Source organism: Benincasa hispida, chromosome 11 (genome assembly GCF_027475165.1).
Source record: "Benincasa hispida cultivar pf3 chromosome 11, pf3_genome.v1.1, whole genome shotgun sequence".
Lineage (NCBI taxonomy): Eukaryota > Viridiplantae > Streptophyta > Magnoliopsida > Cucurbitales > Cucurbitaceae > Benincasa > Benincasa hispida.
The window spans coordinates 89,561,869-89,580,850 of NC_143488.1; the positions used below are offsets into that span (position 1 = coordinate 89,561,869).

Here is an 18,982-nt window from a genome sequence, read left to right on the forward strand (position 1 = left end):
CAACTCAAATTAATGCATGCACTTGACCTCTCAACATGCTTTCTAGTTTAAGATTTATCATACCAGTAGTTCGTCTCAAGTTTTATTCACTCCCTTACAAAAATATTTCCTAATTTTAAATGCGGCAGACTTTAAAATTGCTTACTCATTTCTAGGGATTCTCATTTCTCTTCAGTAATGTGTTGAGAGTTCAAAGACATAAAATTTTACTTTGTTACTTTTGACTTACCTTCATTTTGGCTTTCCTCCACGGGTGTCATGCAGACATCCAAATACAAGTAAGTGCCCTTTTCAACTGCTCTTGCCTTAGGCATTGGAGTTGCATAATTTATTTATTTGATTTCGCGTTGATCATGGTTACCTACCTTCGTTTTGGCTTATCCCCACAGGTGTCATGCAGACATCCAAATACAAGTATGTACCCTTTTCAACTTAAATCTTGCCTTAGGTATTGGAGTTGCATAATTTATTTATTTGATTTCGCATTGATCATGGTTACCCACCTTCGTTTTGGCTTGCCCCCACAGGTTTCATGCAAGTATCCAACTATGAGTAGGTGCCAATCGTAACTAAACTTTTAGCAGGTATGTTTTTTCTTGTGTTGACAACGGATTTATTATTTTCTAACATTTTTTTGGATGAATTTTATGTGACTTATTAATAATAAAGGGTTTTTACTAGTTTGAACGCATTAGCTCAAACCTCTTCCACCCCAAAATTTTGAAAGCAACAAAGTCCTCATTGCTGAAATCAAGTTATGATATTGCTTTAGAAAAATTGTTGCGAAAGAGGTTTGATGCATAGCTTGCATGCATATTAAATTCAAGAAATGTTTCCTAAGGTAAAGTTCCTAAAACTAAATTCTAAATGGCAACATTAACAAATCAATATGTTGGATAGCATAAGTATTATCATTGAGGTCATTTTAGAAATGCATCAAACTAAGGAAGGACACTAAGGAAGCAGTAAATTCATGCAAGAGACAAACACACACCACGAACAAAATGAGTTGCCTTGAGAGTTTCATTCAATGTGAATTCATGTCGGTCAAAGATTACAAAATACTGAATGAAAATTAACAAAAACCAACACCACCAAATTTAATTTTTTTTCCAGCATTATTGACATCATTGGGTGCAGGGGGAGCATTTTCAAGAAAGTGAAAGAGTTGTTGGATAGAATGAGGAATGATAGAGGCTGGAATGCGTTGAACAAAAACTACATGTATATAGTTTGTGAGTTCATTGAATTGTTCGTCCTGCCTCTACGCTTGCCATTGAGCAAACTCCCTCGGTTGAAGGTCGCGTTGATGGACATGCTCCCTCAGTTCATTGTGTTGGCGTGTGAGCGTGTCTCGCTGACTAGACAACTTATCCATCGACTCCAATATAGGCTGGACGATTTCATCATCTAAGTATTTTTATAGCTCATCCTTGCCACCAAATTCATCGCCAGATTCTTGAGGGAGGTTGGGTCGACACACATCATCAACAGGTGGCGAATGGGTACTTGACTCACCAATGTTTGGTCCAAGAAGATTTTGTGAAGTGTTTGTGCCTTAGCCTATTTGGTCATTAACAATGGTGGAAGGCAAAAGAGGTACTTGCATAGCTTGCATTTGAGCTTGGTGGTGATAATATTCCTTCAACGAATTCTATTGACTAAGGCTTTATTCTTGCTGCCTTGCCAATTAACTGATTTACTGAGTGAAAGGCTATTAGATGTGTTCTCTCCAAAATTGCTCTAGGTCAATCATATCGACGTTAATGAAGTTTGCATTGAGGGTTTGGGATATTCTGCATCCAAGTGTAGTACAAGCACGCGGTGAAGGAGGCTCAAAATATGTTGACTCCATAGGGGGTGGAGTCTTCTCATTCTCAATTTTTTGAGGAGGAGGCAGTGAGGTTTTCTCTTGATCTTCATCAGAGGAAAGGAGAAGAGGTCTTTCATTCAAGTCAACAAGCGGAGGTGAAGATTTTTCTTTGCCAACTTCAATGGTTAGAGAAAGGGACTTGGCAAGCTTTTTAGCTCGAGGAGTGGATTCTTTTGGCCAACATTGTTTAAGGATGCAGCTGACTACATCATGAAGTGTGATCGGTGTCAACGCATGGGTAACATTTCATGGAAACATGCAATGCCGATGAACATCATCTTGGAGCTTGAGTTGTTCAACGTATAGGGTATCGACATCATGGGACCATTCCCTCCCTCGAATGGTAAACATTATATTTTATTAGTCATCGACTATGTATCCAAGTGGGTAGAGGCAGTGGCATGCGCCGCAAGCGATGCGGTGGTAGTCTCTCAATTCTTGAAGAAAAATATTTTCACTCGCTTTGGCACTCCATGTGCCATCATAAGTGATGAAGGGTCCCACTTTGTCAATCATACTGTTAAGGAGCTGCTCCGCAAATATAACATTCTCCACAAAGTGGCCACCGCATACCATCCGCAGATGAATGGACAGGCCAAGGTGTCCAATCGAGAGATCAAGTTGATACTTGAGAAGGTGGTAAGGCCTTCACGAAAATATTGGGCAACAAAGCTTGATGATGCGTTGTGGGCATATCGGACTGCATTTAAAACACCCTTAGGTATGTCCCCGTATGTTTGGTATTTGGTAAGGCATGTCATTTGCCTCTGAAGTTGGAATACAAGGCATTGTGGGCGGTGAAGAAAGTAAACTTGATTTGAAGAAAGTAGGAGAAGCGCGAAAACTTCAACTGGTCGAGCTAGAAGAATGGAGGATTAATGCATATGAGAACGCAAAGATCTACAAGGAGCGCACAAAGTGCTGGCACGATAAACACATATGTGGTAAGAACCTCCAAGTCGGGCAGAGGGTCTTACTATTCAACTTATGATTATGGCTTTTTCCCGGGAAACTAAAGTCACGTTGGTCCAGACCATTCATAGTTAAATAGGTATTTCCGCATGGCGCGGTTGAATTATCAAACGATGATGGAACCAATATATTCAAAGTTAATGGACAGCGAGTAAAAATGTATCATGGAGAAGGCTGACATCGCCAAGTCGACTCCGTGAAACTGAGGAACTTTGAATAAAGAAGAAAGTAGGTGGTCTCTACGCTATCAAACGATCGAAATTCATCAGGGACGCAAGTTTTGGGAATCATGGAATCTTCAACTTTTCTCTACTACTTTGAATTTTCATTCCACAATATCCTTTCAGTCTTTGTCTTTTCTTATTCTTATTCCAAAAAAAAATGTTTGTTTTGTTTAAATCTTATTTGACCCTATCTCTGTTTTTCTTGCAATGATTGAGGCGCTGGATTGCAGAGTTGTTCCACAAAGAAGCAACTTATCTTATTCCATCACCGTAATCCAAAGAAGATAGATCGCCGCAAAGAAGGATGCATCAATACACAATGCGGGCGACAGCGCAAATTTGGGGGTTATTCATCCTTAACTTTATTTCAAATTTTGCACTATCGCATCGCATTTTAGTTTTAAAAGTTTTATCACTGCATCCTCTTTGATTACCGCAATCATTTGACATGGAAAATTTAATAAGTTACCGCATGAGTTCTTTGCCAACTATGATTTCAATGATGAGACACATGCTTCCATTTTTTTGGTATGTACTCGAGTCAACTTAATCTTAGAAAAGTCACCTCATGAAATATTTCTAGAAGTTAAGGGTCTGCTAGCTTTCTTTCAAACTCTCTTTACGAAGTTTTCTAAGAACATTGCATTACTTCTTTCAATCTTTTGGCAATGAGGACATTGCTACATTTTAAATTTGGGGGTGAGGTATTTATTTTCAACCTTGCTATTTCTAAAAAAAAATAATAATTGAGAATAACAACTCCAATGTCAACGCAAGGAGGAAACTAATGTTGATAAGAGTTAAGTTGTGAAGGGCACTTACCCTTAGTTGGATGTCCGCATGACACACGTGGGGGCAAGCCAAAACAAAAGTAAGTTGCCAGGATCAATGCATAAATATAATGATTGCAACTCCGCTGCCAAGTAGGTATGAGTTAGTCTGAGAAAGAGCGCATTACTTGTAGTTGGATGTTCGCATGATACACATGGGGGTAAGCCAAAACGAAGGCAAGGCACTTGGATCAGCGCAAGGTCAGGAAAAAAAATAATGTCAGGAAATATGCAAGGATAAAATCATTTGACACCCCGGTGGAAAAGTTTTCTTCTTGAAATAAATCATGCGATGTCTCGGAATTTAGTAAAGTCCTTTTGAAGGTTAAGTTTGCGGTCCCTGGGTCTTAGAAATATTTTAAGAGGAGACTTGAATAAGACTTAAGGAAATTTGGGTATATAGGATTTGAATGAAGTATCCTTGAGAAATCTAGGAAAAGAACATTGCGATCGACTTGCTACTTGCTAAAGGAAATCTTTAGCTTATACTTGAGGACAAGCATTGTTTAAATTTGGGGGTGTGATAACGGGCAAAAATGCACGTTATCATAGTGCTAAGTTCTTAATCAATGTTGACTTGCGTTGATAAAATGTGTTAGATTGCGTCCAAAAGCATTAAGTTTATAACATTGCGGTCGCATGCGTTCATCACATAGAAATAGTTGATTTTGTATTTTTTTATGCAGAATATGCGTTGACGCAAGGCGAAACGAACGATCACAAGAAATCATTGGTCCAACACAGCATCACCACAAGCCTTTACGGTGATTGTGTTCGCAAACATCTACTCAAGAAGGATTGTCGCATAGAGCCGGCACAACTTAGTGGGTGCATCTGGGTGAAAGGCATAATTAATCACGATGGGATAGAAAGCTGATGACGGTCGAATCCGAATTAAGTTGACAGTCGCTAACGATAACAAGTACATTCAACTTTTCGGTGACAAATATTCGGCGCATCAGTCAAGGAATTAAAGCCATCCCATCTGTGCAATCATAAGAGAGAAGCCACCTTTCACCACCGGAAGCTCTATAAATACCGAAGGCATCCTTCAGAAAAAGAGTTCAGCAGTTCGGAGAGTTAGAGAATTTTTCTTAGTTAGCTTAGCACGTCTTTGTTCATAGTTTTATTTTACTTTTAAGGCGGAGCAAGGGAAGAGTAGAGACGTCGGAAGATCGCTCAGGGAAACTTGAGAGAGAACCCAGAGGCGTAGAAGCTGAGAGCGGGCCGACTCTCGCGAGAGCGAGATTATCTTTTGAACATGAGTAGAAAAAACAGTGTAAAAGCCTGGGAAGTAAGAGATTGCTACCATGCTCTTTATTCTATTCTTGCATTGTTGTTTTGTACTTCATCTTTATATTCATACAATGGAAGTTCTTATTCTACATCTGTTCACTCTCTTAGTACGCATGAGTAGCTAAACTTGTCGAATGGGATGAAAAGAAATAAGCTAACATGAACTAGAATCTTCATCGCATGCGATTATCTTGTGTTATGCTGTGCCAATCATCCCTTTAAAGCTACTCAAGAGAGAGTCTAAAGAAAGAACCTAAGACTTGAGAGAGCTAGGTTAGAATCTAGACTCGAGAGAGCAAAATTAGAATTGCATAAACAAGAGATAGAGACTTAGAGATAAGCTCTATTTGCCAACTTGCATCACATGCACCCTAAAGATAGGTATGATATTATATGGTCGCCTTATTTGTGTATGTGTCATTTTGTCAACGAATAAATAAGAATAGAGACTTATGTGTAGGTCCTATAGACTTATCGCATTTATCGCATGCGTTCTAGCCTTAGAAGTCGTGGCATTCGCACCGAGAGGTGGTTTACTGTTGTATGCATGTTGCATGATCGCAAAGCATGAACGCATCCTAGGAAGTGTTAGCCGAAACCCTTCTCAACCCATTCACCGCATACTCATCGTATATTCCATTTTATCAACTCTTTTCGAACTTCACTGTATTTATTTATTTTCATTACCGCAATCAATAAACAAACCAACAATTATTGAGTTACCGGTTACCGCAAAGTTTTCTAAAAATTACCATCGCATATTATTTTCCCAAGTCTCTGAGTTCGACCCTAGACTTACTAGGAACTCAGTACGGTTTACACTTAGATTTCACTGAGGAAACTTGAGTGCTCAATGCAATTTCATCATTGTATATCATCCACAATTCCACATCATAAAATAATGCATCAACCCTCTCCTAGATTACCTTCTTAACCTGGAAAGAGGTGTGAAGATAATAGATGTCAACCTTCTTATAACACCCATTGTCCAACCTACTCTTGTAACCTGTCTCCATTGCACATGTTATACCTAATAAATAGTTAACGTATACATATATAACCTCTATTCATATATCCTCAACAAGAGATATAAGCATGCAAACTCTATTATCACTCAAAAACACTTCCAAACTTATATACATAACCAAAAACAACTATACATAAGTTTATCCCATATCAATGTTATCTAGGGTTCTACCCTTTGCCCCTAATATGTACGTGATAGTCTTTATACTTAAACAAGACATGATGGGCCATCTAAGCTTCTTTTGTTTCTCTGAGACTTTGAGTTTTGTGGCAGACTGGCAGATCGGCTAGGTCTAGAAAATTGACCGCTACCTGAGGAAATGAAAACATTTGAAAAGGGTGAGCTAAATAGGTTAGTGAGTGACCTTCTTTTAAAACATACTCGTATAAAAAACATGTCATGAAAACATAGTTTACTAAATAAAACATGTATCCTTATGTCTCCGGGTTAAGAAATAGTTCTAAATCCATAAAAGAATATAACATTTGTATGAGTATTTCTACAACCCTGGAAATCTCAAACATCGTTAAATTGTTTGAAAAACCATCATCCTCTTGCCTTATTTTAGGGAGAGTCGTTTTTCTCGATTGCTCAATGTCGAATACCTTAGCTAATGTAGAGTAATCTCAATACAATCAGTGTCGATGATACTAATCCTACGTGCACGTGGATATGCCCCAAAGGCTAGTAATAATATGTCTACCTTGGATATCGTCATTTCCTTAGGTATCAGGGACCCAGATACCTTCATCTCCTTCAGTATCTGGTTTACTAAAAAAAACATTGTAAAACATGGTTTTAGGCTAAAAACTTAGCAATCCAAGTGTTAAGCATTCGATTGAAAACATATCATAGAAATAGTAAATCATGAGAAATAATTCATCTCAAGGAATGCTCATCAACGCATGTTTCAATCAATAACTCAAGTATGCTTCATAAAATTCTTCTCAAGATTTATCATGCTTTGAAATTAGAAAAGCATACTTATAACTTTTGGCTCAAACCTATTGAAATGCTTGTTTCATTTTACTTAAAACTTGTAGGATTGTATTATGACGGGCAGAAATGCATGTCATTATAGGCCTTTTATTTAGAATTATGAGGGCTGTTAAGTAGAATATGCGACGATTATGTTAGAAATTCATGAGAAAATGAGTTTGCGTCTATCGGCATTAAGAATCTTGGCTAACCCACTATTATGTGTTATTATGCATTCAATTATTTATTTTTGTAGCAACCGCAGAAAGTGATCGCATATGCAGAAGCCAGACTATCGCAAAGACGACTGCATGCGGGGAATCTCTCCATCATAGAGGCGAGCGCATATGTTCGATGCATGGATGTTGCGGCCATTAACCGCATGCGTCCATCGCATAGAAGTTGTGACCGTCAAGCGAATGCGGTTAGCGCAAGAAGATTATGGCTACAGAATAATAACAATAATAGAGGGATGAACGCAAGATTGATGGAATGCAAGCATGAACGCATACCTCGGGAGTATCAAAAGATGATGTTGACATTTCACCTACCACGTCGTTAGCAGCAAAGATTCAGAAAAGGACCCTCACACCGCGAATGTCAGATTCAAAGCAGGTCCATAAATGTTGTCGATGATCAAGCTCTATAAATAAAAGCCGTTAAGCAGAACTTCAAATTATCTAGGGTTTTCTGCCAGAGGGCAGACCCCTGTGATCTAGACCAAAGCATGAGAAGATAACTTAAGAGTTCTTCATCCCCTTAACCATTCCGGGTGACGACCGTAGCCTTCATCAGAGTTAGAGCTCGAGAGAGTTTACTTCATCGCCCATCCATGGCACTACCGGCAGCCTTGACCTGTTGAACTCATGTACCGGTCAGGCTGTTGCACAACCCTCCCACTATGTCGAAGCATTCTCAACTCTTGAGAAGGATGTGAAGTACCAATTCCATCAACAACTTTTGTTGAAGGACCTGCTCGATCAACAATTCTTGTTGATCTATCTGTAGTTTCTCTGGTTATCTCACTTAATACTAGCTTACTCTGAGGTTGATGATTTATGTGGTCTTCCTCAGGAATGTTGCATTTGTCGATACAAATACTTTATCTTCCCGATGATCATAAAAGAAACCACCTTTTGTCTCTTTAGGATAGCCTACAAATAGACGTACCTTTGAACGACGTTCCAACTTCTTTGGATTTTGCATCAATACATTAGTTGGGCATCCAAATCCTGAAGTGACATAAACTACCTTTACGTCCTCTCCATAACTCGTAAGGTATTTCTGAAACACCTTTGAGGGAACTAGTTCAATATATACACCGTAATCTCTACTGCGTGACCCCAAAAAGAACTTGACAACTGAGCATACTCATCATAGAGCGAATCATGACCAACAGGGCTCTATTTCTCCTTTCTGCAATACCATTTTATTGAGGTGTTCCAGGTGCTGCGAGTTGTGACTGAATTCTATGTTTTATCAAATAGTCCTAGAATTTTAAGTCCATGTACTCACCATCTCAATCTGATCGAAGTGTTTTAATCTTTTTACCTAATTGGTTCTCAACCTTTACCTTATATTCCTTGAACTTTTCAAGTGTATCGGACTTGTGATGCATTAGGTAAATGTAGCCATACCTTGAATAATAATCGATGAAGTTGATGAAATATTCATACCCTCCTTTTGTTATAACATTCATCGGAACACAAAGGTCTGAATGTATTAACTTTAAGGGTTCTTTGGCCCTAATACATTTTCCAGTAAAAGATCTTTTGGTCATCTTGCCCTCAAGACAAGATTCACATGGCAGTAAAGAGCTATTTTTAACTGGTTTAGAAGTCCACTAACCAATCTCCCAATCCTATTGAGATTGATATGACCTAGTCTTAGATGACATAAAACCCAACACTATCATCTGCTATCACTGTAGTAGACAATTTTGAAAGGTCTTCTAAAGCCTTATGAGCTTTCTATTGTCCTAAAACAACCTTGATTTTGGCCTTCTAAAGGCTGAAATTTCCTTTCCCATCAAACTTTTCTATGTCATATCTTGCGGCTGTCACTATCTTGCTTCTTAACTACTAAGCTCCAATATTTACTCTCTTTAAAGTTCTTGAAGATCTTGATTTATTCTTGCAGGCTTTGATACCAATTTGTTGGGCTTGGGATAACTCCATTGAGGCCCAAGAAGTGAGTGTCTTGATCCAAAAAAGAGAGATCACCTGGAGTTGCAATGTGTTTGGCTAATTACGCCACGTTTTTAGCTCTCCAACACACACAAGGTGACGATCGTACTCTCAATCTCTTTCAATCAGTTTGATCTTTTCCTTGCTGAAAGAATGAATTCCTGTTAGATGCTCTCTCCGGTTTGATGAATTTTGTAGGAGAGATGAAGGAAGAGTATTAAGAGATTAAGCATGCAAATGAGGAATGCAAGATAAGGAAAGAAGAAGGAGACACAAGATTTACATGGTTCAGCAACAAAACCTACATTCACGAGAGGATCTGAAATTGAAGATTTCTTGGTGATGTAACAATATACAGATAAGTCTCACATCTCACTAATTTTCTCTCTTAAATCTTTCTTTGGTTTTGATCCTTTATATATATATATATGATGCTTTACAAGTTAGTTGTGAGAAAATGAAATAACAGAAAGTAAAAGTTCATTTCACTGTTGAATTACTGTTTCTACAATGCTTCGATCATCACTTTATCCTAAAACCATCATCTAACAACCCCTAACAAAGCGAAAGTCACACTGACGGCTTCATGAACAAAACAAAGCCGCCACTATCACCCTTATGAGCAACTTTTAATTACATTAATGATTGCAAAAGCTGTGGTAAGTTGCCCGTGTTGAGAATGGGGTTTGGAGCATGGGTGGTTATTGCAATAAAATCCAGCCCTCGAGTACAAAGGACATCAATTTAGAGAGCTTCGATTGGAAGATAAGGGGGGTTCAAATAGAAGAGATTGAAAAGGCAAAAGGAGAAAGAGTATACAAACACAAATAATATATATTCATTGATTCAAATATTATATAATAAGAAGGTGAATCTCACGTACGAAATATGTCAAATTTAGGACAGTTTGACTATCTTCATTTTGATGCTAATATTCGAACTTATTGAACTCTATATATGATTTGTCCCCCTTTGTTCGAAATTTAAATTTTGTTTTTAAATGTATTTAAAATATAATGTTAAGTTTTGGGAAAAAAAAGTCAATTTGTAATATATTAAAAATGTAGTTGTTGAATCAACAACTCTAAATTAATTAAATTATTAGTTGTATCATTTTGAATCCTTAATTTCCATGAATAAATTATCTTATACCATATACCTAATTCACAAACAAGTTATGATTAGTTAAGTTGTATGTTATATCACGAGTTCCTACGTAAAAATAAGTTATGTATAATGAGAAATAAGAACAAAGTCCCTACATAAAAATATAAGTTATATATAATGAAAAATAAGAACAACGGTCTTTTTTATTTTCAAAATATGAGAATCAAAATACAAATTTCACATTAAAATATGAAAGAAAAAGAAAAGAAAAGAAAATAAGACAACAATACACGACCATGAATAAGGGTGGAAAGGAAAAAAAAAAAGAATTAATGAGGAAGACGAAGATAAATAGGAATAGGATTAGGCTTGTTTGGAGGAGAATCCCAAACAGAGAAAGCACTTGATGAATTCATCCATTTGTTTGAAATCTCTGGATGATGCCTTTCTATAACATCTTTCAAACTCTCTGTTGTGTTTACCCATTCCAATCCCTTCTTTGTGTATGTTTCTTCATTGAAATGGCTTGTGAAGAACCTATCTGCCTCTAGCCTCCTACATTATCAGGATTTTATTTTTTCTGGTTAGCCAAGTACACAATGAACGTACCATAACCATTATGTTTTCTTAAGAAAAAAAAATTGTCAAAAGGGGTTATATTAGACCATCAAACTTTTTTTTATACAAATAAATGGTTTAAATTTTAATTCTATGTGAAAATTTTTGTACTTATTTCGATTTTTACATTCTGTATGCTTTCATATGTTTGATTCTAGATATAGAAAAAATTGTTTAGATTTTATATTTGGCCCTTGTCTTTCAAAACACTTAATTTATTCACGTTCTTCTAAAAAATCACATTGGTCCCTTTACATTATGAACATCCCGTTCTTATCCTACTAAATCATTTTTGTCGCATTGTGTTATAGAGTAGTCTTTAGTATGTGCGTAGTAAGTGTTTGGATTTTACAAGTAATTAAGGAATAAAATTATTTAAAAAAATACGCAAACTAAAATCAAATTTAAAATAAAAAAAGAATTGGACAAAAACATTGTTAGTAGTTCAAAAATTGTTGTTAGTGAAAGAAAACTGCATATAATTAAGTCCGTTTGATTATCCTTTCATATTTGAAAGTTGTACTTATTTTTTATCATTTCTTGGTATTAGTTTCCATCTTTTTAAAGAAATATTTGAATTTATAATCAAATTTTTTTAAAAAAAAACAAATTAAAAATATTAAAATATTAAAATTAAAAAAACACCCTTAAAAAGTAGGTAATAAGCTGAAAGATAATTACCATAAAAAAACAGTATTTGTAGACTTAATTTTTAAAAATTAGAAAACCAAGTAATTTTGGAAACTAAAGTTTGGTTTAGTTTACCTTGAAGCCATGAGCAAGAAAATGACAAAAGCGGTCTCACTAATGGCAAAGCCTTTGATTTTCTTCTCTGCCATCAACCCCACCAGAATATCAAGCTCCTCCACATCATCGCCGTACACGTCACGAAGCACTTCAATCGCCTCTTTGTTGTCCGTTAGATCTTCCCACTTGGAGATCGGAATGAGAAATAATCCCCTGCGGAAGTCATTGTACCTAGCAACTCTCCTCTCTCTATCCCTATAAACTGCAAAATGGTTAAGAAAAAACAAATCATTTACCATCACAGAATCAGCTCCATGTTGATGTAAACGAATGGTATTGATTATATCACAAGAGAAATGAAGGGCTGTGATTCGGTCAACACCTTCCAGAGCAGCAAGGTCAACATGATCTGGCCTATCCTTGCCGTCCATGTCATGGGCTATGAGATCCCTGAGCCATACTGGATAGTTCCACAGCTCTAGGGCTCCACTGGATTGGTGGCCCATTGAAACTAATAGGGCTGTAAAGCCCATCTCCTTTGAGGCCTCTTCTCCTTTGTGCCCTATCATATTACCCATTGGCACTCTATTCAAAGGAAAAAAAAAAGGGAAATCCATTAAATTGGTTGAAATAACCACAATAGTTAAAATAAAAATGAGAAAACTATTAGGAGAAAGAAAGAGAGAAAAAGTACTTCTCAATCAATGGTGGAGACTTATTGTGATTGGGATCGACAGAGACGTCCCTAAGGTAGAAATCATCAGGTAGGAGTGAGTGCATACGATAGACACTAGCAAATTCTTCTGTCAAAGAATATGGGACACCATGATTATCTGGTTTTTTCAAACCCACTAAACCCCCCAAAATGGCTCCTCCAACGTGTCCAAATGTGTCTTTGAATTTCTTTCCCAACAATCCATACCTTGTAAAATTAAAGAAAACTCTTTCAAAAATAAATAAATAAACCACTAGGCTTAGTACAGTGGGTCAAAGTTAATTGAATCCAAAAGAAAATAAACTTTTAATTCACTTAATAATCAAACATGCATGAGTAATTAGGACATCAACTTCTTTTTATAAAATGAGTGGTTCAAATCTCCCATGTATAAAAAAATTGTTCACTTATAGATTTTTAAAAATATTAATTAATTTTCGATAGTAAAGATATATTCATAAAAATTTTGATTTTTAGAATCAAAGAAAAAATTATTTTGGCCCTTAAATTGTTAATCCTTAGACTTTGATGTTTATTCTTTTATTCAAAAAATTTGTAAACACCTACTATAACTATCAAAGTTTTATTTCCCTATTTTTAAACATTTGGATCCATAATGGAGATTGCCACCTCAAATATATGTCTATGGTTTTTTTTTTTTAAGAATAATATATGCTCTAAGTTTTGATTTATAGGTAAAAGTTTCAAGTTTGACACTATCATAATACTAGAAACTTGACTACTCAATAAGCAGATAATAGATTTGAAAAGAATAAAATTGACTTAAACATAATAGTATACTATATATTGAAAATTATTATTGATAAAATTTTCAAGAAAAAATATCTTTGATTTTTAGATTTTGGGTTTAACTTTTATTTAGTTCTTAAGTTTTAGAATGTTATATATTTAACCCTTAAGTTTTGAGTTTGGTATTTTAATTTAGTTCATAAGTTTTAAAATAGTTTATCATTTAAAATATGAGTTTTGTTTCAATTTGATTTCAAATTTTACACTTTAACTTCTTTTTTTTTAAGTAAATATTCAATTACAGTCATTAACGTTAATATCAATTAACTAATTTAAAATAATTATGAAGTGAAGTTTTGAGTTAAATTTTAATAGTGATGATAAATAATGATATTTAATTAATTATATTTCATTTAACTATTCTTTTAAATTCATTAATAAACATTGATACTAAAGACGCAAAATGAATATTTAGTCAACAATCGAGGTTAAACATGTAAATCTTGAAACCTAATTAAAATGATCAAATCAAATCAAAAACTCAAATCTTAAAGGTAAAAATTGTAACATTTTAAAATTAAGGGACTCAACTGTAACAAAATTCAAAATTTAAGGACTAAATATTAAAATCTAAATACCATATAAAAAATAAATCCAAAACCTTGAAGACCCAAAAGATATAGATTTTTTTAAAAAAAAATATTTTAAAAGAATAGGGACAGAAAGGATAAAATACCAATTGCCTCTCATTCCAGCAAGTAAAGTATCAGTCTTGAGAAGTTCAACCGTCCAATCAATAGTATGAACTTTAGCAATCACAGCAGAAGTCACAAGTCTTGCATATCTATACAAATCTTCATCCTCTAGATCTTCATCTGCCTTCTGCATCAAATATTATTAACATTTTAATATCTCTCTCACTCTGAAAAAGGAATCAAATAAAACAAACAAACCAAGAAGGATAATTTGTTGTTATATTTTTTTTAATGTTTCTTTCTTTCCTATTTTTCTGAAAAACACAGATATTTCTTAACCACTTTTTCTTGTTTTCAAGAATCTTTCTTAAAAGGTAACATCAAACTCTACTTCAAAATTGAAGAGTATATAATAAACACTAAGCTAAGTTTATTTTAGAAAAATACCACATTAATTTTAGAAAGATAAAAATTAGGTTTTTTTCAAAGGTAAGTAGTTATTTTATCCACTTACTTATGCTTGTATCGATATTTTATAGTTTTTGTAATTAAAATTTGAATAACAATGATTTGAAAAGAAATTAAAATTATATTTATAACTTTAGTTCAGGTTCTTTTTAGATATTCTAAATTTAGTTATCTTACTTTCATAAGGTCTTCAATTCGGTCTTTTTAGACTAATTTATGGATAAGTTTTTTAAGAATTAAATTAATCGCTAGAAGCGTATAAATTTTGAAGACATATATCTTTTTGTTGTATGAAAATGAATTATTATTATTTAATTAATTTTGATTAAAATTAACTTCAAATTAATATTAAGGACTAACTGTAAGATTTATAATGAATATATAAACTAAAATAAAATAAGTGTTAGATGGACCAAAATGAGAATATTTTATGAAAATTTAATCTATTACGGAAAACATTGATTATGTTAATTTTTAATTGAAAAATCAAAAACCAAAAGATATTTCAAAACACAACTTACGTTTTTTAATAAAAGAAATAAATAAAGAATAAGAAAAAAAACACAGTTACTACCAAAGAAACACAACTGCGTCTAATTTGTATTTTCATTAAAGTTAAAAGAAAAAGAAAAGAAAAAAAAAAAAAGACAAATAACGATATGACGATAAGAGATTAACGATACAAACCTTCAAGGCATCACAAATGGCATTATGTTCCTTAATGAAGAGAGCCTGCAAAGTAGAGACACCAGCCCAACTATTTCGAACATCGCCGGAGATGGCAACGCCATCGTTATCGTGAAGAAGAAGACCGTCATCGGCAATCTTTAGCTTCCCATCTTTATAAGTTCTCACCTTCCCCAACTTCTCTGCATTGCTTCCGTACAAAACACTTCCATCCCTAAACAAAGTACATTAATTTATGAAAATGAGAAAATGATCCTATCAGATTTAGAAGAAAAGCAACATATAAATTTTAAAAACAGAAAATTAATATGTATATAAATAAAACCTAAACTTTGAGCTTGTGTCTATTTAACCTCTGAACTTTTAAAATTATAAATTAAATTTAGTTTATGAACCTTAGATTTTTTTAAAAAAATTATTTCATGCATCTACAAGACACACAATCATGATCTAATAGACAAATTAATTTTTAAAAACCTTAAATCATTGGTGATCTATTAAATACAAAACTAAAAGTTCAAGGACTTATTAACTACAGGTATAATAACGTAATAGTTTAAAGACTTAATTAATATTTTTAAAAATTTAGAAATAAAATAAATACAAACCTCAAAGTTTGAAAACTAAACTTATAATCTAATCCATTGTGAGTTAAAATAATAATAGTAATCTTACCACCAAGGTGTTCGAACGTTAATAGATCCGGTTTTGTTTTCAAAAAAGCCGGTGGAAACTTGTTTTGTCTTGAAAAATTTGAAGGATTTCAATGGGCACTCACTTGCAACTTCACGTGGAGCCACCAAGTCAACCTGTACTTTCAACCAGAAATAATTATATTTAATTTATTCAAATCATCAGTTTATTATACTTTTGTTTCATATTTCATTTCCCTTTATATATATATATATATATTTCATATCTTCAGTACAATTTGAGAGTTGGGAGGATAGGAAGATCCAAATTTCCAACTTTTTAATAGAAGATATATGTATTAATTGATTGAGCAGCTACGTTTAAGTTGACCAGATTCTTATGCTTTTAATACGTCATATTCAAGTATTTAAGAAGATGTTTGGATCGCTAGATCTTAAGCAAGAGACTATAAAACTAAAATGTTTGGGTTCAATATAAAATAAATTTATTTGTAATATACAAAGAAAGTTATTTTTCTATAAAAATCTAGAATTGAGAAATTCAATTTTGGTTATCTTGATTTGGCACTATTATAAGAAGAGAGAACTCGAGCTTCGCAATTTTTAAGTTAAGAATACAATGTGTATAGCTAGTTCAGTTATATCTCTACTTAAGTTGACTTGACTTGTTTTGTAGTATTTATATGGTTTTGTAAGATCAGTTGCTATGTGTTGTACTAAAGTTGGATTTTGTGAACTTGAATTTATATACCAGACATTTTTGTGATTTGCGGAATTTAATAGGTCAGTGACCTAGTCGAGAGATATAATGAAAAATTCACCTAATATAAGTTTGACTTCTTGACCTCTTGTTTTTTTTAGCCTTTAATATAGAAAATACTTCTTCAATTTGAAAAAAAAAATGTTTTCTTAACTGTCATATTTTTTTTAAATTGAAATTAATTTATATCTTGAATTTAGTAATTTGTTTCCAAAATCAATAGGCCAAACTTTGATACTATAAAGAGGACATGCATAAACAAGGTTTCTATGAAAATGCATATATATAAAGTTATTAATCTAAGGGACTAATTATCTAGATTTGTATATGTACAATAAAGTGATGTAACCAAAACATTTGAACGTCAAAAAGGCAAAATAAATTAAAATAGATTTAAGAGTTCAAGTATACTTTAATTCTTTTTTTTTTTTTTTTGGTGCTCAAATGTTTCTTATTTTTTTAATGCTTCAAACTCTATTAATTGAACTTTGGATTCAAATTAAATAAATAAGAAAAGTATAAAGGTTAGACCTGTTTGGTATCCTCCAAATGATCAATCCAATCATGAATCATGAATTGAATCCAAGAAGCAGCAATCATGTTGAATTGCTTTCCAGTATCTATAAGTTTTCTTCTTGTTAGAAGCTTTGTAGCAACCACCATAGGATCCGGCTTCAACAACTACATAAACGTTATCAAACGGATCTTTGAGTTTCAACTTAATTTTTTAAGAAAATAAAGTATTGATTAAACGAGCAAAAACATGTGACATATATGATATAATACCATTTTGGATTGATCAACAGGATGGATGTTTCTGCCAAAGAAAGTTCCTTGGGCACCAGCGCCTTCATTGAAGGGATCGTTGTACTTGCCATCGGCGGTTCGATATGGAAAATCCATCGGGTTGAACCGAACTCCGACTGGAGTTCTCCCGACATTGAACAAGTTATATTCTTGATGAAGATGTCGACGAACTGCTAGATAAAGTAGCCCCAAGATCACTGGAAGTTTATGCCAGACTCCTAATTTATCAATAAAATGTATAATCTGCAAATTTAAACAAAAATGCAATTCCAATGTCGTTAGCACGATCTAAGAACATTTTAGACCTTGTTTGGTAACCATTTCATCCACATTTGTTTTTTGTTTTTGTTTTTTTAGAGTTAAGTCTATTTCATTCACATTTCTTATAATGATTTATATCTTTCTTAAGTATAATTGTTGAGTTCTTAGGATCATGCACTGATCCATCCGGCCCGAAATCCAATGAACTGATGTTATTATACAGAGACAAGTTCACACTTTTTTCTTTAAGAAAGGTCCTCAAAACTCCAACTTTTTTAAAGCTACTTTTTTTAGTTATCAAATTTTGATTTGATTTTTTAAATCATTGGTAAAAAATAGATAACAAAAGAAAAAAATTTAGAGGTAGAAGTAGTATCCATAGACTTAATTTACAAAAAATAAATAAATAAATAAATAAAAACAAAATGATTACTAAACATGGTCTTAGTTTTCCGTTTCTTGTTTCTAACTTTTTTTTTTTTTATAAGCATGTACTTTATTTTTAGGTAAAACTATTATGCATAGATCTATTCTTTCTAAATTTTAATAATTTTGAGAACACTTTATTTTCTTAATTTAAAAATTTTCCAAAAACATAATCAATTTTTTTAAAAAAAAACACACAAAGAAAATAAAAATAGAAAAACCTACCAACGTAGAGTATGAACAATATTTGACAGAAAGATTTTGTCTCGAAAACTATTTATAAGAAAAAAAAAATGGTTTCTAAAAAAAATTTAAAAACTAAAAGCTAAAAACAAAAATCATTACCAAGAACAGAAAAGTATCAATGACAGTCATCCTTTGAACAACTTCATGAAAATCTTTATGGATGAACTTTTGAAGCTCTCCTCTAAGAACAGCTTTAATGGGTTTCAGTAAGTGAGACAACATTTTTTTTTTTGTTTCTCTCTCTTTCTCTTGAATTGTTAAAAAGAAAACATGAAAGAACTAATCTCTCTAAGCCAATATATATAGAGATGAAGTGATACAGGAGAGAAAGGCTTCAAATGTTGACCAACTTTTTCTAATGCAAAATAATATTATATGGGATTTTGAAATATTAAAACGTGGTGGGCATGCTACCTTGAATTACTTTTCAGAGATATATATTATTTTTTTCAAATCAACTTGGAAGAAGAAAACAATTAGGAATATATATTTTTGTTCTTTCCTTCAAATTATTCACAACTTGTTTTTTTTAAAAAAAAAAAAATCAAAGAACTTATCTCATCACATTTCCTAAAAAAATAAAAATAATTGGCATTACATATATAATATAAAGAAACTCATTTGGGTTTCTGAAGTAAGTAATGTTTTAACTCTTT

General features: G+C 33.3%; 1 protein-coding gene across 2 annotated transcripts; it reads right to left on the reverse strand.

Annotated features, from left to right (window-relative positions):
- Positions 1–10,645: 10,645 nt before the first annotated feature.
- On the reverse strand, positions 10,646–18,733 carry DOX1 (Peroxidase superfamily protein). 2 transcript variants are annotated; one of them, XM_039047454.2, is made up of 10 exons: positions 18,426–18,733; positions 17,373–17,636; positions 17,118–17,267; positions 15,849–15,982; positions 15,174–15,387; positions 14,060–14,205; positions 12,553–12,780; positions 12,241–12,443; positions 11,877–12,120; positions 10,646–11,048 (listed from the first exon to the last, which is right to left on the reverse strand). In XM_039047454.2, the coding sequence occupies exons 1-10, from the start codon at positions 18,546–18,548 to the stop codon at positions 10,823–10,825; spliced, it is 1,932 nt and encodes a 643-aa protein (XP_038903382.1). In that variant the 5' UTR covers positions 18,549–18,733; the 3' UTR covers positions 10,646–10,822. The 2 variants fall into 2 exon arrangements, with proteins under 2 accessions (XP_038903382.1, XP_038903383.1); XM_039047455.2 differs by having other exon boundaries at positions 14,060–14,202; positions 18,426–18,686.
- Positions 18,734–18,982: the final 249 nt, after the last annotated feature.